The sequence below is a fragment of the Ctenopharyngodon idella genome, chromosome 24, assembly GCF_019924925.1.
Source record: "Ctenopharyngodon idella isolate HZGC_01 chromosome 24, HZGC01, whole genome shotgun sequence".
Lineage (NCBI taxonomy): Eukaryota > Metazoa > Chordata > Actinopteri > Cypriniformes > Xenocyprididae > Ctenopharyngodon > Ctenopharyngodon idella.
The window spans coordinates 13,085,678-13,109,778 of record NC_067243.1 but is presented as its reverse complement, the minus strand read 5'-3'; the positions used below and the strand labels follow the sequence as shown (position 1 = coordinate 13,109,778).

The following is a 24,101-nucleotide window of genomic DNA, read 5'->3' as shown; positions in this document are numbered from 1 at the left end:
TGATTGAGGAAATGTGATATTAATGAGGTCTTGAAATTAACTTATTTTATAGTTATTTGCTTCTCATACTGTTTCTATAATGTGCTTTAACTGTAGATGTCTGGTGTTGAGCCCAGGCGAAACACACCATACAATACATATGGAGAAAATGATACACAGGTGGAGCGTTTGAATGGAGAACTGTCTACAGTGGACAAATAAAAGCTAAACCACAGAAGATGTTATGGGAACAATCTATTGAAGTGATTCATCAGGTCGTAATGGTATGAAACAGATGACATAGGAGAACTACTATGGTTGACATTATATTTGTCAGACTGATTTAATTGCCTACACTGAAATTGCTGAGTTTGTGGCTCAGATAAGAGCGCCTGAGTCAGGAATCCAAAAATGCTTGGGATTGGAATGAACAAACCTGCAGATTATTGGACGTGAGACGAGAAAGAGAATGGTAAAACTTGTTTCGAGAGACTTATTTGATAAACAACAGAGGTATATTTCTTTGCCATACAAACTGTGACACCTTACAATAAGTGAAGAGGGACGAAAAAGCCTCATCAGCGTGATCAAATAAGACGTGACTCCTTTTTTATAGCACATGACAGAAAGCCTACACACCCTTATCTGCTCGAATAACTGGGGTGTGTGCGCAATGCTTGAGGTTGTACTGGATTTTCCATTTTTGCTTGTATTAAAAAGCATGCTATCTATTAATGAACATCACCAGGCTGTGCTCATCTCTTCTTGTCATTTAACTGAAGGCTTATATTCACATTCTTATCAGGGCCATGATGATTACAGCACTGTTGTGTGTTTCAATTACGTTGTTTCAGCAGGGAAAGATCCCACCGCCCCGAATAGAGTCAACACTCTCTTGTCGTGTGAGGCTAAATTAAGCTACATAATGAACAGCATTGTGGGCCGTGCACCCTTTCAGCACGACAGTTGCCTTTTGTGACCCTCCACCCGACTGGCATGCGTCTGTGCTGCCCACTTACAAGATTACAAGTAGGTTAAATGTTCTATTCATGATGTGGCCTGACATTTACAAAATATAATATCTTTTTGTTGCATGACATCCTTCTAATGTAATTCATTATGTTTTTGCTCTCTCATTGTATAATTAGTTTAATAAACTAGATTTTTATATTTTCTGAAAAGTCACCGCTGTTATTCAGGAGGATTGTTCTGAGGGGCATTGTTATGCTGTTGCTAAGGTGTTCTGGGTGGTTACTATGTGGTTGCTCACTAGTCAAAAGAACCCTCCCCCACTTTTTTCACTTGTATTATAATTCTCCATAAAGTCATAATCACATTATGAAATTTGAAGTTACATATTGACATTTAAAATCGCATTGCGAGTTACATGATTAATCGTTAAAAGATCGCAACCTCGATTCAAACACCCACACAATCTCATTCCTAAATGACAACGATTCGCCTGTGTCTATTAAACCTTTGACAAAATCACACCGGAACATTCAAATCTGTGTTGGTGCTGCCGCTGACCCAGAGAAAGCAGTTATCATATAGGCTATAGGTATGAAACAGCTTCACAAACAGTCTTTTCAACCACAGCATTTCGTTATTACAAATATTCAGATTATCATAAAAGAAGAATATAAAAGTTTATACTTCATATATAAACACTGATGTTTATGGTAACAAACAAAATAGGGCAAATCACCTTTTGAAAGTAAGGGATTTGTTCAAAAACGCTGATTCATCCATTATTGAAACAAGTGAACGTGTCTTTGTGTCTAAAAAAGGTTTTAAAAAAGCACACACAGAACATGAGGGTCTAGAGATGCTCTTTTAAGACGTGATGCAATAACAATAATAGAAATAGGCGAACAGCAGAATAGATACTATTTTTGACATCGGGGGAAAAAAAATGAAAATAATCGCACTCCTCTGCCAAGTTGTCGTCAAATAAAACAGTTGCCATGCCAACTTGCTATTGTTAACAGAAGCTTGCAACGCTTACCCCGCCCCCATGTTCTTCTGATTGGTCCAGTGTTTTGGAACTGATGAGCGGTGCTGCGTGTAAAAGTTGAAATTCTTTTAACTTGACGCGGCGCTCATGTGCGAGGCGCTGCAAAAGACGCGAGCATGCAGTCATACACGTCCGTCTAGCGCGTGTTTACATAGAAAAACAATGTTAAAGTAGCGCATTGGAGTATAAAAACGCATTCTGTGTGAATGGCCCCAAACGAGGCGCCGAGAGTCTTTTTCACGCTCAAGCGCTGAGCGCTCGGCGTTTTTTACCGGTTGCCTCGAGTTGAAGAACGTTCAACTTTGGGTAAAACACAGCGCTCATCACTGTCATTTTATACCCAGCCGCCCAATCACGGTGGAGGAGGGGCGGGACAAATACCACACCGACCAACCGCCACATTCTGCTTGTACAACATCAACAGATGGCAACAATAAACATAATAATAGAACGAAATTATTTAAAACAAGAGCCAGAGCAAATACTTAACATTGTATCAACATTTTTATACAGAAACAAACTAACTGTGAAATGAGACACTAGTAACACTTCCGCAGATACTACTAGTTACTACTAACCTACTAGTTAATTATAGCATCAAATAAACATGAATGAACATGAGAAGGAATGTTGTTTCAAACGTGGAAAGACGTCAGTACACACCATTTTTCAAGTTCAAGTCCACCAAGGTTAATCTTCTAACTCCTGACTGCTTTGTCGGACAAAATGGCGGATTCGGCGTTATGATTGGTTAGATCGCTTGTCAATCAAACTCCCGGCGGAGGGTCAATTGTGCAATAAAAGTTAAACAAAGTCCCAGCTTTCAAATTGTGTAATCTTTTAAGAAATTCGAACAATACAAACCGTTTTGTGGCTCTTTAATGTGTCGTGACAGATCGCCTCAGCACAAGCGGCTCGTGAACCGATCATCTCTTCCTGCTAGTTAATTTATAGCATCAAATAAACATGAATGAACATGAGAAGGAATGTTGTTTCAAACGCGGAAAGACGTCAGTACACACCATTTTTCAAGTTCAAGTCCACCGAGGTTAATCTTCTAACTCCTGACTGCTTTGTCGGACAAAATGGCGGATTCGGCGTTATGATTGGTTAGATCGCTTGTCAATCAAACTCCCGGCGGAGGGTCAATTGTGCAATAAAAGTTAAACAAAGTCCCAGCTTTCAAATTGTGTAATCTTTTAAGAAATTCGAACAATACAAACCGTTTTGTGGCTCTTTAATGTGTCGTGACAGATCGCCTCAGCACAAGCGGCTCGTGAACCGATCATCTCTTCCTGCTAGTTAATTTATAGCATCAAATAAACATGAATGAACATGAGAAGGAATGTTGTTTCAAACATGGAAAGACGTCAGTACACACCATTTTTCAAGTTCAAGTCCACCAAGGTTAATCTTCTAACTCCTGACTGCTTTGTCGGACAAAATGGCAGATTCGGCGTTATGATTGGTTAGATCGCTTGTCAATCAAACTCCCGGCGAAGGGTCAATTGTGCAATAAAAGTTAAACAAAGTCCCAGCTTTCAAATTGTGTAATCTTTTAAGAAATTCGAACAATACAAACCGTTTTGTGGCTCTTTAATGTGTCGTGACAGATCGCCTCAGGTCAATTGTGCAATAAAAGTTGAAAGTACAATAAATTTCTTTTTAATTCCTCTTTACTTCTTTTAAGATGTGGTCACATTAGCATGCAGAAAAAACTTGAACCTGTTGCAAAATCTGCATATTTTTTGCCTTTGCGCGTAATTCCTGGTTGTGGATTCCTATTGAAATGACTGGCCAGGCAATGGTAAATGTGACCGCACCTTTACTCTGAGGCAGAAACGGGCTTCCATAATTTAGAGAGGCTTAAGTGTGTGTGCCTAAATATATGATGTATGAATGTGTGTATTACACATGCCACAAGGCATGACAATAGGGTGAAACTTGACCCTGACAAGCTTAATTATTCTCAAATTTCCCTCCATCACTGAGGTCCCACAGGGAGAAAGTCAACCTGCCTCGGGATACATCAAAGCAGAGAGTCAGGGGTTAACGCTTGGGAAAATACCAGCTCTCAATATGGAGACCATTTTGTATTATAGCTTCAGAAAGCATGTAGTCAAACACATAAAGCAATTTCTAAACACAGACTTGTCATAGTGGACAGTATGATTTGTATTTACATGTTGTTGTATACCACATTTGCTGAAAGGGAATTTACGTAATGTCAAGTTACATTGGCATCATCGTACATTACAGTCTTAGACACACCAAGCTGCTACATGCCGTCAGATGAGATTCATGGGACTGGTTCACACACAAGATTAATTTTTTTACTCCACCCTCAATTTCGAAATGCACTTTCCCAGCAACTGTAATTGTGACTTTTATTCATAATGTTGCATAATTATATGACACATTTTTGCAGGTCACTGAGAAGTAAACCAGCAGATGCAGTAGACGGCTGGCGCCATGGCCTCAGATGCAAGTCACATGTTAGAAGCAGCCTTGGAACAAATGGATGATATTATTGCTGGTAAGACTTTAATTTTGCTTCAAGACACAATTTGAAATCCTCCTGATGAACTTGTGCAAGGATCACATTCTTCCTTGTGTTTGTAAAATAACCATGAACTCGTCCACAATTATGTCAATTGCTTCTTAATAGAATAGCAAACAGGATATTTCAAAATAGCTTCTCAATAAAAAAATGGGTCAGGTAAAGGTAATCTTGCAGTCTGTTTCTGATTGGCTGCTTTACAGGAAGCGATCAGATAAGGGTCTGCTCCTACACAATGTTTTTTCAGCATATCTCTTGATCTATGCACGCTAATTGGATTCCCTCAACGCTACACGTGTGAAGCTTTTTGAAAGGATTACATGGTGTTGGATATTTTGAAAGAAAAGTGCTTGCCAAACAAAGGTAAAGCTAAATGAAAAGCCTTGGATAGTTAAAATGTATGGCTTAATGTTGGGGCTGTCAATTTAATATGTTAATTTAGTTAATTATATTAAAATGATGCATTAAAAAATGAATTCATTTAATCATGCCCCTACAAAACAAAGGCTATATATATATATATATATATATAGCCTTTGTTTTGTATATTAGGGCTGGACGATATGACCTAAAATCAAAACATCGATTAATTGAACATTTTACCTCGATTACGATTAATAAACAAATTAATTTATTTATGTATTTTTTGCCCTCATTGTTCACTGACAAGGTTTGTACTGTAAATATGCTTGACTATTAAAAGTGGTGGGATATTTTTTCCTAATGAAAGAGTGCTCCAATATAACAGCTCACTTTCAGCAGTTATTTAATTTATGGTTCGTAACATTTCTTACAGACTTCTGCTTGTTGTAAATCAGATACAGATAAATTAGCATAGTGCCAGTACATTTATTTGAATGCATTAATGAGAGAGCGACTGCGTGTGTGAATTAGTCATACCCTCTCTCTATTAATTGTGAAGCTGTGGGTTGTAAGTAGTTACTTCAAAAGTAGGAAAATATATACTATAACTTGAGTTTCTAAGCTACAACGAGTTTTTGTGCTCCTCTCTGTGCGTGCGATCTTGATGTGATGTGCAGCTACTGTCTGTATGAGTGTTCGTGTGCCACAATGCATCAGCGCAGTAGCTCAATATAATGATACACATCCGATGGTCTAAAATCACTTTAATGTCCAAACTGGCAAGCCTTAAAACATAAAATTGACAAAGTTTCGTGAGGACGCAAGTGAAAGTGATCTCATTCGGGGCTCGTCTATGTGTGTTGACTCTGCGTTTGAGTTCACCTCTGTGTTGCTTCCATGCCGCTGACTGGACGGGGCAGAGTTTTATATTTTATACATATATAAAAATATATATTAATTAATTATAATAATTCTAAACACTATTTTATAATTAATATTATAATTTATATTATATTAATTTATATTTAAAAATACAAAATAAATAAAAATATAATATAAATAAAAAAATCTATAATGCATATGATATTTTTAATATATAAAATTGTTTTATTACTAATTAAATTAAATACTAATTATTACTAATTAAATTAAATTATTATATCTCAAAACTCGTATTGATACCAGTATTGATTTTGATTTAAATGACTTTGAATTAGTTTTTTTTACTTTTTTAAAGTAAATGTTTTTAGTTATTATTATATTTAATGTGTATAAAAATGTATTAATGTATTGATTTTAATAAATATATGTTGTGTTAATTATATATGTATATAATTAATTATAATTTATATATAAATATAAAATTAAATTTATATCTAAGTATATAAATACTGTATATATATATATATATATATAACAATTTTGTATACGTATATATGTTTGTTATTTTATAATAGTTATATTACAGTAATTAATAATAAATTATTATATCTCAAAACTCAACCAACTAGTATTTAATGTTTTTTTTATTATTGTATTTAATGTATTTTTACATGTATTAATGTATTGATTTTATTAAATATGTTATGTGTTAATTATATATATTAATAAACTATAATAATTCTAAACACTATTTTATAATTAATATTATAATTTATATTATATTAATTTATAATTACTATTGTTTATATAAAAATAACATAATAATCATATAATAGTATTTAAAAATACAAAATAAATAAAAATATAATATAAATAAAAAATCTATAATGCATATGATATTTTTAATATATAAAATTGTTTTATTACTAATTAAATTAAATACTAATTATTACTAATTAAATTAAATTATTATATCTCAAAACTCTACTAGTATTGATTTTGATTTAAATGACTTTGAATTAGTTTAACTTTTTGAAAGTATATGTTTTTTAGTTATTAATATATTTAATGTGTTTAAAAATGTATTAATGTATTGATTTTAATAAATATATGTTATGTTAATTATATATGTATATAATTAATTATAATTTATATATAAATATAAAATCAAATTTATATCCAAGTATATAAATACTGTATATATAAATATATAATATTAATATTTTATATATATGTATGTTTGTTATTTTATAATTGTTATATTACAGTAATTAATAATAAATTATTATATCTCAAAACTCAACCAACTAGTATTTAATGGGTTTTTTTAATGTATTAATGTATTTAATGTATTTTTACATGTATTAATGTATTGATTTTATTAAATGTTATGTGTTTAAATTTAATATATATATATATGTGTATATATATATATATATATATAATATATTGAAATATATTTTAAATATAAATGTAAATAATATGAGTACATAAATTATTTTATTTATTGGTCGGCCACCCTAAAGTATGTACAGTAGATTATTATATATGTTAAAAACATATTGTACCCTTATTAACATAATGAGTAGTATTGTAGGGTGTGCACCTTTTCAGCACAAGATTTTATAACAAAGCAAGTAACTGGCAGCCAGTTTTGGAGGGGAAACTCTTAACAGGGCAGGGTAGAGAGAGGATGTGGGGGCTGTGAAGCCCCTCAAGCATTCTCAGCGATTGCCAACATGATTTAACTAATAGAGGATAAATGTTTAATGTGGGCAGTCAACAAATGAAGGCTGGGGGGAAGGAAGGAGCGGAGCATGCAGTTTGCTGTCTGAGTGAGACAACAAGAGTTACAGTGCAGTGGACTCAACTAGTGACAAAATCTGTGATAAACTGTTTATTTCAGTTTCATAACCTAAAGTCATACTACCATTAACATTTAGGCAAAACAATGTTGGCTTATTTACTTTAATGTGGGATAAAAAGAGCAACATGAATAGTGATCTAAAGACCAAGGGCTCCTATTTTTAATTTGCAATTAAATAGACTTCACATCATATTTTTAAATAAATTAGTATTTTAATTGGATACATTTTTTTAATTGAGCTAGGACTCGATAAGGAAATACTGCGTTTATTTAAAATACATACCATTTTTATTGAATATATAGCTGAAATATCATGAGATATGTGTTAACATAATGTAAAATAATTCAAGATGTTGGATTGCATACCACACGTAGTCTATTAGCTGAGTAGTCCTGCATGTCATGAGTTATAATTGTACAGAATGAAAGGCTACATGTGCCAAATATTACAGATGCAGGACTTCAAATAGCACGGGCTTATAAATCAATTGCTTATGAATTTTAATCATTTAAAACCATTAATGTTTAGTAATCAAATGTCATACCGTGAGGCTAATCCTGGATCTAGACTTTAAATGAGTGTCTGTCTGTGTGTGTTAAGAATAGGAGGGTGTGATGAGAGCTGACCACAGGCATGTTGCGTCTCTTTAGTTCTGCTGTGTGAACTGACTCATGACAATGAAGGACTGTTGTTATTAAGAGGTTCTCAAGGTTCTTGAAATGCCTCCACCTGCTGGTGGCAGTTGGAATATCTCAATTACAATAAGGATGATCCAGCATTCTAGCCTTTTGTGACTAAGATTTTTTTTTTTTTTTTTTTTTTTTAAATAATTTCCAATAGCTTTATTTTGTTTTGTTTTGTTTTATTTTATATTTTAGGTGTTTTTTATTTATTTCAGGTGATTTTTATATTTGATGTAGTTTTATTTTTTATTTAAGGTGATTTTATTCTTTTATCTAGGTGATTTTTTTTATTTTATTTTATTTATATTTTAGGTGTTTTTTTATTTATTTCAGGTGATTTTATATTTTATTGTATTTATATTTTAGGTAATTTTTAAAGTTTGTTTTGTTATTTTTGGAGATTTTATTTTCAATTAAATCATTTCAATTTTTAAATAATTTAGATGATTTTATATTTTATTTAGTTTTATTTTTAATTTGAGGTGATTTATTCTTTATTCAAGGTGATTTTTATATTTTATTTTATTTATATTTTAGGAGTTTTTTATTTATTTAAGGTGATTTGATTTTAAGTGATTTTATATTTTATTGTATTTATATTTTAGGTAATTTTTATATTTTATTTATTTATTTATTATTTTTTCTGAGATTTTATTTATTTATTTTTGTTTAGGCGATTTTATCTTTTATTTAGTTTTATTTTTTATTTAAGGTGATTTTATTCTTTTATCTAGGTGATTTTTCTTATTTTATTATTTTTTTATTTATATTTTAGGTGTTTTTTATTTATTTCAGGTGATTTTATATTTTATGTAGTTTTATTTTTATTTAAGGTGATTTAATTTAATCTTAGGTAATTTTTATATTTTGTTTTGTTTTTGTTTTTTATTTTTGGAAAAAAAAATTTATTGTATTTATATCATAGGTAATTTTTATATTTTGTTTTGTTTTTTATTTTTGGAGATTTTATTAAATAATTTATTTTTTTTATAATTTAGGCGATTTTATATTTTATTTAGTTTTATTTTTTATTTAAGATGATTTTATTTTTTATTCTAGGTGATTATTTTATTTTATTTTATTTATATTTTAGGTGTTTTTTTTATTTATTTCAGGTGATTTTATATTTTATCTAGTTTTATTTTTTATTTAAGGTGATTTGATTTTAAGTGATTTTTATATTTTATTGTATTTATATTTTAGGTAATTTTTAAATTTTGTTTTGTTATTTTCTGAGATTTTATTTTATTTTTTAGTTTAGGTGATTTTAAATTTATTTTAGGTGATTTTATATTTTATTTAGTTTTATTTTTTATTTAAGGTGATTTTATTCTTTATTCTAGGTGATTTTTTTATTTAATTTATATATATATATATATACATATATATATATATATATATATTTATTTATTTTTTTTTTATTTTTTATTTTTTTTATATATATATTTTAGGTAATTTTTGTATTTTGTTTTGTTTTTTTATTTAATTTTTTAAATAAATATTTTTGATAATCAGTTTTGGATTTTGCATTATTAAAACCTAAGGGCTATTTGTGAGCATGAGTAGCAGAGCAAAAATAAATATTTCAGTCTGTAAATCAATATTTATTTTTTAGTCTGTTTATTTGAAAGCATACTTAATTATTAATACTTATTGTAACATCCTTATCCCTTACTGCAAATCCACATGTTTGTTTCATCATTATGTATAATGTTATACCATATCTGTTTTATTGATTTGTCCATAATAAGAATAATTCACAGAATTCTCCTGGTTCAGCACATTTACTGGCACAACAGCCCCCACCCCTTCATTAAAGCAACCAATGAGGTCATTTCATGCTCTCAGCCAAGCAAAACACTTGCGCCTGAATGCACAGATTACGCATTTATATAAACAGTTATGTACATTATGTCTTGCATTCTTTGCATGCATACTAGCAGAATCTCTTTGAAAGGACAAATGGTAACGATATAAATCTTATGTTAACGGACCTGATTTTATTCCACTTAAACTAATGGAAAATTGTGTAATGTGCTGGCAATTGCGTAAGATAAAAATTGACACCGAGGTCCTTATCCAGTTGTCAGCTGTGTCTCTCTTTGTTCTGATTGGTGATTGGTGATTCTGGCGTTAAAAAATGGAGCGATGCCGTCATACACATTTTAAAGTGTCATAGAATCCTGATGGTTTCCAGATGTTCTGGTGCTTCCTGTAAATTTGTTACGTCTCATTCCATAGTATCCAGATGGGGACAGTTGGAACTGTTGTTGTGTGAGTTGATGGAGGCGACACGTGGCTGCAGCGGTGTGGGTGATGGTTAATATGATGTGATGATGTATGACATGGCGTGATGCTGCATCTCTCTTTACCTCTCAAGTCACTTTTTGCCCTGTTTGTACCATATATCACATCTTTTTTCACATATACTGCAAAAATGATTTTTTGAAATTGTAATTAAAACAAAGATTATTGGAGTACACTTTACAAGAAAATACTATTTAATGTTATTTTAGTTTTTATTTTAGTTTTATTCATATTTTGAATTAGCTTTTAGTTTTATTCGTTTTCATGTTAATTTTAGTTTAATTTTTAGTCATTTCTAATAATTCATCTAATAATTTTAGTTTCAGTTAACGATAATAACCCTGATACTATTTCAGTCTTTCTACTTCAAAACGTCATGTTTAATTCAATGTGTTACTTGCTGTTTTTTGTAATTATTTGTGAAATTTACTAGCAATTTCTGAGTGAAAATTGCCTTTTGGCTGCTTTGATAAAAATAAAAGACATGGTAAGAAAAGAATGAAGGAATGGCATTGAAAAATTTGGTGGATTCGAACCTGTATCACCCATATGAGTGTATGACCACTAACCCATGAGTCTAACCTCTTCTATTTATTATTTAGTCTATCTTATGTTTCTGTCGGCAGGTTCCAAGGCTGCAGTGGAGTTCAGTAACGGGGTGTATAACCTGGGCTCTCCTGTGAGCGTCGGGCCCCTGCAAGTTCTCCAGCTGGCTGAGGAACTGAGACTGGCACTGGAGCTGCAGGCCAGGGAGGAGGACCGCAACTCACTGCGCTCCCAGCTGCCTTGCACCACCGCGCAGAGCCTCATGGAGTGGCTGGAGAAAGGATCGGTAAGGCATATGAAAGTTAAAGCCTATAGTATGAATGTGTGGATTTTATGTTGGAATAATAATACAAAGTTCTGTCGTGAAACTCTAGATGGCACAGGCTGATAGGTCCTTAACTCAATCTGCTTGCAATCACATCATTCTTCCTGCTGTATCAGTAGCCAATGAGCTCGCTGCTCATTCTACAAATACTTAGTCAGCATTTGCTGTAACAGATACAGTGCGCTTTCAGAAACCCTCCACCTTCCCCAGCTCCAGCTGTATAGATCTGCTACAGGTAATTCATGTACGCTATATTGTACAGCAGCAGCATGTCTTACTTACAGCAGCGTGTCGTGTATGTATTAGCAGTAGCAAGTCCCGTACTTGCTCTGCAGCAGCAATTATCAATATCAGCAGCGTAGCAGATCTATTCTGCCAAGACCAAACATATCAACACTGTCATACCCATTACCATGCCAAACACTCAGAGAGTTGTCATGACAGAACTTTTATTCAGCAAACTTCAAATCAATAATACAAATATAAATAAAACAAAAATGCACCTATTCTGATTGAGAGCAAAGATCAATGGCTGTCTGGCCCTTCTGGCGTCCCATACTCCCATATCTGTCGGGAGTTGATCAGAAATAGTTCTTTATGTATTTGATGATTTCAGCCTCAGACGATTCTAGATTTGATTGCTGTACAGCACCTGTATGAAGATGGAACAACTTGTATCACTCATTTTAAGTCATTATAAACTACAGCATTAATTACAAGATTTTCAGCCACCATCACTCATACTAACGTACTGTAGCAATCCACAAAATAATTAAAGCTCTCTAAACAAGCATGGATAAGCACCTAGATCAGTAATCCTCACTATTTCTTCCAAGTAATCCACACCAGCGGGATAAAGTCAACAAGCAAGTCGCCACAATAAAAAACACGCACGGAAATACACATCTGCCTAGGACAATATGCAATGTATTTAGCCACTGCCATTCTAATAATACAAAACTGTTAAGGTGTACAAGTTGCTTTAAAGGTGGGGTAAGTAGATTTTCAAAAACGCTGTTGGACATTGTTGATATCCACACACTGATGTCCAATTGATGTTGGAAAAAAACCCCCGTAAAATTGACGTCAAAAAATTGTACAATATGCAAATTTTATATATAAATTTTTTGATGTCAATTTGACGTCCACACACCGGTGTCCAATTGATGTCGAAAAAAAGTGTACATTTTTTGATGTCAGTTTGACGTCCACACACTGATGTCCAATTGATGTCGAAAAAAAGTGTAAATTTTTTGATGTCAGTTTGACGTCCACACACTGATGTCCAATTGATGTCGAAAAAAACCCCGTCAAATTGACGTCAAAAAATTGACGTCAATTTGACATCCACACACTGATGTCCAATTGATGTCGAAAAAACTCCCGTCAAATTGACGTCAAAAAACAGGTCAAAAATGCAAATCAAACTGACGTTAAAAATTTTACATCAATTTGACGTTCACACACTGATGTCCAATTGATGTAAAAAAAAAATGTCCAATTGATGTCGAAAAAACCCCCCATCAAATTGACGTCAATTTTTTGACGTCCACACACTGATGTACAATTGATGTCGAAAAAAAGTGTTAAATTGACGTCAATTTTTTTATGTCAATTTGACGTCCACACACTGATGTCCAATTGATGTCGAAAGAAAATATCCACACATTGATGTCCAATTGATGTCGAAAAAAAAAAAGTCAAATTGACGTCAATTTTTTGATGTCAATTTGACGTCCACACACCGGTGTCCAATTGATGTTGAAAAAAAGTGTCAATTTTTTTACTTCAATTTGACGTCCACACACTGATGTCCAATTGATGTCGAAAAAAACCCCCATCAAATTGACGTAAATTTTTTGACGTCCACACACTGATGTCCAATTGATGTCGAAAGAAAATATCCACACATTGATGTCCAATTGATGTCGAAAAAAAAGTGTCAAATTGACGTAAATTTTTTGATGTCAATTTGACGTCCACACACCGATGTCCAATTGATGTCGAAAAAAATATCAAATTGACATCAAAAAACAAGTCAAAAATGCAAATCAAACTGAAGTCAAAAATTTGACGTCCATTTGACATCCACACACTGATATTCTTTCGACCACCAAAATAACGACACAAAAGCAATGCAATGAAAGAAAAATACAATTTCTGTCATGAAACTCTAAATGCGCAGGCTAATAGGTCCTTAACTCAACTGCTCGTAATCACATCATTATCTTTAGGACACAGATGATTGGTTATTGCTGTATTAGTAGCCAATGAGATTGCATGCTCAGTCTTCAAATACATGAGTAGAATTTGCCTTAGCAGTGCAGCGCGCTTTCAGAAACCCTCCACCTTCCTCAGCTCCACCTGTATAGATCCCCTACGGGTAATTCATGAACGCTATATTGTACAGCAGCAGCTTGTCTTATTTTTCTCAGCAGCGTGTCGTGTATGTATCGGCAGTAGCAAATTCCGTACTTGATCAGCAGCAGCAGCAATAACAGCAACAGCAGCAGCGTAGGAGATCTGTTCCACCAAGTCTACAGTAGTTATTTAAGAACCATGGTCAGTTTTCATACATATTGATTTAAGTCTTTGTAAGGGGTAATTCACTTGAACAAGTCAGCTCATTCATTTTCTGAGCTTCTCTGTTTAGTCTGGTTTAGTTTTTTGGATATTGTTTTCTTTACATAAATATTTACACAAAGTGCAGTGATACAGATGTTTTTCAGATGATACATTAACATCTTTCAACATTTGTCATGTTTATGAAACAAAACCTTTTTAATGTAAATGTGGTGACATGATTATAAACAGCAAAAGACCCTGCAAGTGTTAGGACAATTCAACAGGCAGCTATACCGAGTCTATACTGAGGGACAGTTCATTCATTAATGAAAATTATGTCCTTATTTTCTTAGCCTTGTGTTGTTCTAAACCTGTATGACTTTATTTCTTACGTGAAACACATAAATAGAATAAAAAAAAAAATACATACAACAGCAGTTCATAGTGACCATGATTTTCAATAGTGAAGAAAAAAAACAAAGTTTTATGAAAGTGGTCCACATAGTAATTTTGGTACTTCAACTTCAACTTATTTTTATTTCAGTTAATTTCTAAAAGTAAATTTCTAATTTTCACTTCGTTTTACATTAAGTTTTTCCATCTAATAATTATATTTTATTTTAACTTAATTTCCAAAACATTTTTTAATTTATTTTGAAACTTTTCCAAAGCATTAACCAAGAGCTCCATACAACCCTTTTCAACCAAAATGAATAATTAAATTATACATAGAAATATTGTTGATAATAATAAAAAATTAAAATACAAAATAGATAAATAAATTCAACATAAATGTACACATTTAAAAATAATCATATCCATATAAAAGAAAAAATACGGCTTGTGCGCTATATTCCTAGTCCTCTGCAGTTATTTGATCACTTTGTGTGAAGAACAAATTAAAATCATTAATGACGTAAATCTTCCCCTTCAGTGAGCTGTTCACTTGGGAACCACTGCAACTGAATTGAACGATCCTTTTAAGTACAGACTTGTGCCTATTACAGGGTCTTTTCTCATGTGTCCCAGAGGCAGTTTCTGGCCCAGCATTTGCGTGCGTATGCGTGTATGTTGCTTGGATGTTTTTAAAAGAGTTCGGATCCCCTCTGAGACATTGATAGGGCTGAGCTTCCTGCCTCTCTCCCTCTTTTCCCTTCATATTCCTCTCGCCACACAGTCATTCTCTCCTTTCTCTACACTCTTTTGCTCTGCTTTAAAATCTATTCAGTCACTTTTAGCTCGGCTTCATCTCCTTTAGGGTAAGTCTTCAACTGACATCTCTGCTGACAGCTCATGCAACTAGATTAGTTTGTTGATCTGTAACCTGGCAATGCATGCATACTTGCTTTCTCAGAATAGTGTTTTTCTTGTTTTGCTGGTATTTGTTATTGGCAAAAACAGTCACAAGGTTCATTTAGACAGTTATTTGTGTATCCCAATGGAAAATGCTCACACATGATTCTCATCAGCAGCCTGTGGTGATTTCTTGGTCAATAAACATAGAAAATCTCAGAAAGTGCATAAGCAACCTGTTGGTGGAGCTCGAAGATCAGTCGAGAGCCATGTTTTTGCATCAAGGTCCGGTCACATTTAACAAATTTTCAAGGGCAAAATCCAGTCATTTCAATAGGAATCCACACGATTGGGAATCCTCAAGATTTCCCTACGCAGATTTCGCAGTGGTTTCAAGTTGGTTGTGTGGATTCGCCACGCTTACCAACAGAAAGCTGATTGGTTTGAAAGTGACTGTGCTTCATCAAAGTCCCTTTTAAGGAAAGTCTGTTCACTTGGCGGCCATATTTGCAACGCCTCCAGACAGATATTTCAGGCAACCAAGACCAAGTCCTGTCTACTTGAATGGGGGAATCCTGAAATCTCAAAACCTGCTTGCCACACCAACATTTAAATAAAATATTTCAAATCAACTTCAAAATATGACATGAACTGTCCCATAAATGCTGGTTCTTATGCACAAATAGTGTTAAAAAAGCTTATATTACAGGCTAGACCAGCCAACACGCATGTGCAGTCCTAAGGCCAATTCACACTGCACCAATAGATGGTAACAGACATTTTATCGGGTTTTGTTGGATCAGTGTGTTACCCTTGTCAGAGTTGGTTGGTTCTCATTTTCGCCATTTTAACATGTTGAATCGGCATTTTTCGGGTCTTGGAATGTCTGAGAAATGACATACTGTAATCGGTGATTGTTCGCATTGGTTGGCGTCTGTCAGTGAAGGGTGAATGGACCTCTAAGCGTGCTCTAGAGCTGCGTCCGAAATCGCGTACTGTTGAGAAGGTACTACATTTGAATTTAAATTCACTTCACGACCGTTGAAAAAGTACATTCTATATAGTACGAATGTGTGTATGAATGAATTCGGACGTACTACATCCGCTATATTGTTACTGTCACATGACCTAGCAGCGTCAGTTACGTCCGAATTAATAGGGCTGAGCTGGCCCTGCGGCCCAGTCTCTGAAGGGAGGGGATCATGCTCTGCTTCAGTATGTCACAGTACATGTTGGCATTCATGGCTCCCTCAATGAACTGTAGCTCTCCAGTGCCGGCAGCACTCATGCAGCCCCAGACCATGACACTCCCACCACCATGTTTGACTGTAGGCAAGACACACTTGTCTTTGTACTCCTCACCTGGTTGCCGCCACACACGCTTGACACCATCTGAACCATCTGAACCATAAGTTTGTCTTGGTCTCATCAGACCACAGGACATGGTTCCAGTAATCCATGTCCTTAGTCTGCTTGTCTTCAGCAAACTGTTTGCGGGCTTTCTTGTGCATCATCTTTAGAAGAGGCAGCCATGCAGACCAATTTGTTGCAGTGTGCGGCGTATGGTCTGAGCACTGACAGGCTGACCCCCCACCCCTTCCACCTCTGCAGCAATGCTGGCAGCACTCATATGTCTATTTCCTAAACACGACCTCTGGATATGACGCTGAGCACGTGCACTCAACTTCTTTGGTCGACCATGGCGAGGCCTGTTCTGAGTGGAACCTGTCCTGTTAAACCGCTGTATGGGCTTGGTCACCGTGCTGCAGCTCAGTTTCAGCGTCTTGGCAATCTTCTTATAGCCTACGCCATCTTTATGTAGAGCAACAATTCTTTTTTCAGATCCTCAGAGAGTTCTTTGCCATGAGGTGCCATGTTGAATTTCCAGTGACCAGTATGAGAGAGTGAGAGTGATAACACCAAATTTAACACACCTGCTCCCCATTCATACCTGAGACCTTGTAACACTAACTAGTCACATGACACCGGGGAGAGAAAATGGCTAATTGGGCCCAATTTGGACATTTTTACTTAGGGGTGTACTCACTTTTGTGGCCAGCGGTTTAGACATTAATGGCTGTGTGTTGAGTTATTTTGAGGGGACAGCAAATTTACACTGTTATACAAGCTGTACACTCACTACTTGACATTGTCATTTCTTCAGTGTTGTCACATGAAAAGATATAATAAAATATTTACAAAAATGTGAGGGGTGTACTCACTTTTGTGAGATACTGTACTACTCTGTTTGCGTACTGTTTTTTGCGTACTAAATAGTAGAGAAGTATTCAATTTTGGACGCAGCGTAACTGTTTATATAGCAACCAGAGCTTCTAACGGCAGCTGCAGTGATGCAATGACTTTATTCAGAAGGCGGGACTTATTCCACCATATTGCGCATTGCACTTTCTCCCATTCATAAGTAATATGAGTGCACAGTCTGTGTATATCTAAAGTCTTTGGCTTCACACATCGCTATACTATTGATCAGTGTTGGGGAAAGTTACTTTTAAAAGTAATGCATTACAATATTGTGTTTCTCCCTAAAAAAGTAACTAATTGCGTTACTTAGTTACTTTTTATGGTAAGTAATGCGTTACATTACTTTTGCGTCTCTTATTTGAAAAAGTAACTCATATATTTTTCATATATTTAAATTTAAAAGTAATGCGTTACTTTACTAGTTACTTGAAAAAAGTAATCTGATTACATAACTCAAGTTACTTGTAATGCATTACCTCCAACACTGCTATTGATGATAGACTGGACCTTTTTACCCACAAAAATGTCCCAAGTATACTTAGTTTTTACAGTATACAGTCAAATGCATAGCATTTCAAAGTATACTCATAGTGCGCGTGAACACAGGCGTCTGACATATGCACACTAGAAAGATTCATGCTTGTCCGGTCTGCACTATTTCTCTCCAAAAGTTATGAGCGATTAAAACATATCTTGGTTTGTACTCATTCAAACTAGAGTTATGAGTATCTCTTGATCTCCTCACACAAGAACTCGTCAACGTAGGTGTCTGTTGTCGTTGCCATCTTCAGTAGTTTGTTGTTCTTGTTCTGTCTCAGTTTCTTTTTCAACTGTGTTGCCACCTTGTGGACAAACTAATTAGTGCAAAAAATATCAAAGTTGAAAAAATCCAGCTGGGTGTTCATTTAGTATGTGCATACTGTGCTGATGATATAATTAACATCAAAAGCACAGTACGCATACCCTAGCGTACACATGAAATCTGAAGTATACTTGGGCTTAAGTCCACGGGGTCCTTCTAAGTGTCTCTGAGAGGGATCAAGTACTCATGCTCCCTAATTACAGCCGGTAAAAACAGCGCAGGAAATGCGATCAAGTCCTGATAGTGAGACGTTTGCATTAGAGGGGCCGCATTACGCTTTGTTCTTACACGCCGTATCTGGCCCATGTTTACATGCACATGAGGAATGTTTGTGGCAGCTGCAGAAAAGAGATAAGAGAGGTCGTTCGTCTCATAACCTGATCTGAGACCTAAGGTGAAGTGTGTCTGTTTGATAGTATTAAAATATGTCTACTCTTGTTTATGTATGCATGCGCACGTGTGTCTGGTGTGTCTCCAGCTCCGCAGCTGTCAGGATCAGAGACTTTGCCAGGTGCAGCTGAACTCCCAAAGCTCTGGATAAGTTGCGTACTACGCTAATAAGACCCAATCATCCCTGCTTGATCTCAGGGTGGAACCTCTAATAATGCTTGATAGCTGACATAATCGCAGCCTACCTCGCTTAGAAGGATATGTTTTTGTGTTAGAATGGAAAAAGTTCACCTGAGAGCACCAAAAAAACAATGCTAAATACAGTGTTTCTCTGTGCAAAATAGTTATATTTAGTCATTTCTCGACTCCAGCTGTATTCATTTAATGTTTTTGACAAGAGTCTCCAGGGTGACTGTATCCCCACTCCTCTGCGCAGTACACTAAACACCCCATGACGCAAACAGGAAACGCTCTGAGTGAGGCGATGCTAGAAGAGGGTGTAGTGGCTAAAACTCAGGGTTGGTGACCATCACCATGCCCATACTAAATGTTTCAGCATTTTGTATTATTTTTTTGTAATATGTTGATAGTTAACCATTTACTCACCCTTGTGTCGTTCCAAACCTGTATAAATCTGTGGAACACAAAAAGTGAATGTTTGAAGTAGATCATGAGCCGCTGTTTTCAGTGGGGCTGTCAAGTTCCAAAATGACAAAAAAAATATATCAGAAAAGTGCTCTATATGACTTGTGCACTATATTTTCAGCTTTGTGTCAAACAGGCTAAAATTTAACTCTTTACTATCACAGAAGAGTCTTACCTAGCTCTTGGCGCATTCATAAGAGAGGTAATGATTTCTGATTTGTGAGTGGATCATTTTTTATTCAGATCTTTTTAATGAATCAGTCGATCCATACAGCACACTAGAGAGGAACATTTAAGTGAATAATGACTTAAATTTCAGTCTTTTGCTCAGACAAAGCTATCATATGACTTAGGCCACGTTCACACGTTTGATCTACTCAATCCACGTTTGAGTCCTTAATACAGTTAAGTTCACACACAGTACGGTTATTTACGGGAGTGACAACCGCATTCTATAACCGAACTCTCACCCGTACATTTTCAGGACTCACAACCGCATTCTCTGAAAATCTGCGCTGTGTGAACGGAACCGCACTGGACAACTAGTTGTCTGTCACGTCATACAGTGCGAGAGAGACGCTCTTCTAAGGTGTTTTGTGTGTGGTTTCGCTTTCGGTAACTTACAGCGACAGAGAAATGAGCTGTGCGTCATCTTAAGGTGTTAGATCCATTCACTGTTTTCCACCTGGAGCGGCTCCTGTCAGTTTTGTGTTTCTTTTCCAAATTCAAATGCTGTGTCATGCGCAAGACGTCTCAAAGGACGTGACGCAAGTGCAACGGTTAAAGACTCTGGCTAGCACGTGTAAGAAAGCTTGGAATACATATAGAAAAAGAAAAAAATCCTTTTTTTTTTTTTCTTTTTTTTTTTTTTTAAAATGGCAGCTGTTTCAAGTATTGTGGGTTGGCATATTGATGCCTGTATATTTTACAACTTAAAACCGTATATTTCAATTAAGTTATATAATGATATAATGACACTAAAATAATGCATTAAACATTACTTAAAGGTCCGCTGAAGTGTCTTGGAATATGCAGCATTATTCACTGTGTTGACGTGATTTCAATTGAAACAGGAAGACAGGGCAATTTATCGAACAGCCCCGCCCCTTTTTTAAAATAGCCAATAGCATTTCATTTATATCATAGCTCGTCCAGAGCTGTTAAGCTTAGTAAAACCTCTGTTTCCTTTTAATATCTAACCGTTTCTCCTCCTAATCCAATATTATCTGCCTGCAATACCGGAGGCTGGACTTTTAGGACCGCAGGAGTTTCAGGACTGCATTTCTAGGACCCTAGTTTTTGTGACCCTAGTTTAAATAATTAAACAGGGTTACCAATGGGTAGGTTTAGGGCTAGGGGTTGGTTAGGACAATATATAAATTAAACTTAATCAATTAAACAACTAAATCATTGCTAGGGTCCTAGAAATGCGGTCCTGAAAATGCAGCCATCCGGTATTGCAGGCAGATGCTACTCTCCTAATCTCCTCTATATCACTTTAAAATATAGCATTCTGTGCAGAATTTAAATGGGTCCGATACCTTTCGTGGTCTGAGCCGACTCGCGGATATGATCCGCTCTGCTCTCGTGTCCTTGGGCCAGAGCAAACTGTGCTCGTGCTGTGGCGGTTCACGTTATACTAATGCGAAAACAGACTTCAATGGAAAGCATATTTACACTGTCTGAATCATTCCCTATTCTCTATATAGTGCACTATGTGCCATTCACCATGTAGAAACTAGTAAATGTGTGAGCAAATGACCGAGGCTTCAGCGTCTGTTGATAGTGTAGGAGGGGGCGGGACTTCAGATTCTAGAGAGTATTTGATTGGACAGAAGATTTGACGAGAAGCTGAAGTGCGATGTGATGTCATGAAAATCTGTGATCCATTTTAGCGGAAGTGAGAGACTGTAAGTTTTGAATGCTTATATCTCCTAAATGCAAATTTTGTCATTGTTTTGGAACACACCAGCTTATTCATAACATAAGGCTAACATATTCATACTAAAAGCTCAAAAATTTACAGTATTTTACAGTAAAATTACATATAATGCGATGTTAAACCACAGTTTTTCGCCGTATATGGTAAGGTAACTTAGTTAACAAATTAACAAGTTTTTACTGTTTTTAAAAATACAACATTTTTGCCGTTTACATTTTTTGTAGTTTTAAAGCTTCAGCCCCCATTTATCATAATTTTAGCGATGAGTACATTTTTAAAATTTCTGTCTTCTGTGTGGGCAGTGCTTCATACATTGCTACTCTATGGACATTGGACTTTTTTTTTTTTTTTTTTGCACATGAAATTTTGCTAATGTGACACTATAAATGATGATTTTTATCTGTTTAAAAAAGTTAATTATATTATAGTTTATAGCAGTGTACATAGTGGCATGTTAAGCTAAAGGCCTGACAAGATCTAAAAGTTATTATGTTGTTTTCTAGTACTAAAAAGGCTAGTTTGTGCTTGTCATTCCCTTCACAGCCTCAGCCTCAGCTGTGTTTGTCTATGAAGGAGACAACTGGACAGCAGGGTTGCTTGTAAAAGTAAAAAAACACATAGAAATGGATGGATGTCTTCCACAGGAAACAGGGTCTTTGGGTTGTAGCCTTGAGTAAAAACAGATGGGAGAGCGCTGGAAGGCAGTGTGCCTTTAAATGTCCCCCCTTCTCTCTCGCTGTGTTTCTTGTGCTTAAACAGAGACACTGGCTTGTTTCGGTTCAGACTTGCACTGGAACTTAATTAGAGCCACTGTCTCACACTGAGAAAAGAAAAAGGCTGAAAGAAAGGGAGGGGAAGATTACAAATATAGAGACTTTCACATGTGAACAAGAAAGTTGGTGTGTTGTAGTATGTAACATCTGGGAGTGGAAGTTGAGGATTGATGTTTTGCATCTGACACACACACACAGACAGACACACACACATTGAACTTCTAAGTGTCTGGCTGGGCAGCAGACGTAGGGGGTCTCGGACAGACGTCTGGCTTTAGAAAAGAGGTTTGTACAGTTGCTTCAGCATGTTAGGAACTCCTGTCTTCAGCAGCCAATATAAAGAGGAGGAGGAGGAGGCGACTCTGTAAAACAGGCGGACAGAGTCACTGAAACCCAGAGCTCAGATCTCAGCCTGCCGCTGCAGTCGCTCCCGAGATGGGCCTTCAGCATGGAAGAGGAAATTGACTTTTATAAGCATTTCACTTGGCTTAAAAAGGTAGGTGGAAACGTCTGCTTTTCTACTCAAAGTTATCCACATTTTATGGATTTTCCATTCAGTTTTTTTTTTACTGTTTTCATGCACAGTCAAGCAGTCATTATTGCAATATATATTATGAAATTTTGATTTGAGTTTATTTTATAATCTTACCTGTATATTATCTTAAAGCTTCCACTAAGAAAAAAATAGTCCATTAAAATGACAATAGCTAAGTGTGATAAAAGATGGACAATGTTATTTTAGTATCATTGAGATACTAGTTTTTATTAATATTTTGAATTAGTTTTCATTTTTATGGTGTACATATTTAGTAATTTTGTTCTATGTTTTTGTCATTTTTATTAGATTTCTATATGCTTTTTATTTAATTTTTATTTCAGTTTCCATTTTCCATGATACGAGAGACGTGAAAATAGCGCCGGTTTGTGTCGCCCGGATGAGCAGACAGATGTAGAGTGGTTGGATTTGTGTAGAACTGTTTGTTGTTGTTCAAAACGTCAGGCTGCATTGTGCTGGAGTGTGTGTGTGCCAGGAGCTTGTGATTTGCAATAATACAAAAGCGCTTTTTATCCTGTCCAGCTTCAATGATTCTGAGCTCATGCCCTCGAACACAAACAAAAATGCATTCACTGACACAACACTTGATACTTAGTAGTAGTAAATCAAGCAGTAAAATTCAATTTAAAGGTGGGGGTATGAACACCAGCGTGCACACCTGTTCTTAAAGTGCAGGAGGCAATGAAACACTTGCTTGCCATGGTTGATGTGGTTTACAAGGTATTGCGGTAAGCCAAATATGGGGCAGGTATGTGTAACATTGCAGGAAAGCACACAATGTAAAACTTAACCAACCATTACATTTCAAAGTAAGAAAGAAATTACAGTAATTACGTCTCACGAGAAAAAATCTGTAAAAAATGCTGGTTTAGAAGAGGAATGGAGTGCATTACTCTATTACAGGGAGGGGCTGTGCCATAAAACTCTCAATATTTGTCATACATTCTTGGACAGTGGGATAATAATGATCACTGTAGTTTCTTTTGAGCTCTTCTGAAGCCATTTCAGGACTTTACAGTTATGTGAACAGGCAGCGGGACATGAAAAGGGGGAAATTCCGTGGCTTGTGGGTTGTCTTGCTTATAAACATCTCTCTTGTGAGGTAATAAATTGAATCGGTGCTCTAGAGAGCATCATGAATCTCTCTGTTTGAACTCAGTTCTAAAGGTTAGATTAACTGTAGATCATGCATGTAGTGGACTTCTGAAACAATGAGGCAAAGTCCTTTCTCTGGGTTTGGGTTTTTTAGTTAAATGTAATGGTTTCCAGGTTAAAAGCTAAAG

The 24,101-nt window shown here is 35.2% G+C and overlaps 1 protein-coding gene across 14 annotated transcripts in view; it reads left to right on the top strand.

Annotated features, from left to right (window-relative positions):
- The window catches only part of ppfibp2b (PPFIA binding protein 2b), a 69,375-nt gene that overhangs the window by 10,454 nt on the left and 34,820 nt on the right, over positions 1-24,101 (top strand). For 10 of the 14 annotated variants that reach the window (XM_051884366.1, XM_051884359.1, XM_051884362.1 and 7 more), the window contains exons 2-3: positions 4,425-4,532; positions 11,286-11,491. In XM_051884366.1, coding sequence (XP_051740326.1) covers positions 4,469-4,532; positions 11,286-11,491 — 270 coding nt within the window. In that variant the 5' untranslated portion in view covers positions 4,425-4,468. Of the gene's footprint in view, positions 1-860; positions 1,009-4,424; positions 4,533-11,285; positions 11,492-22,291; positions 22,759-24,101 lie in introns of those variants that run through there. The other 4 variants (XM_051884358.1, XM_051884367.1, XM_051884370.1 and 1 more) reach the window with 4 other exon arrangements.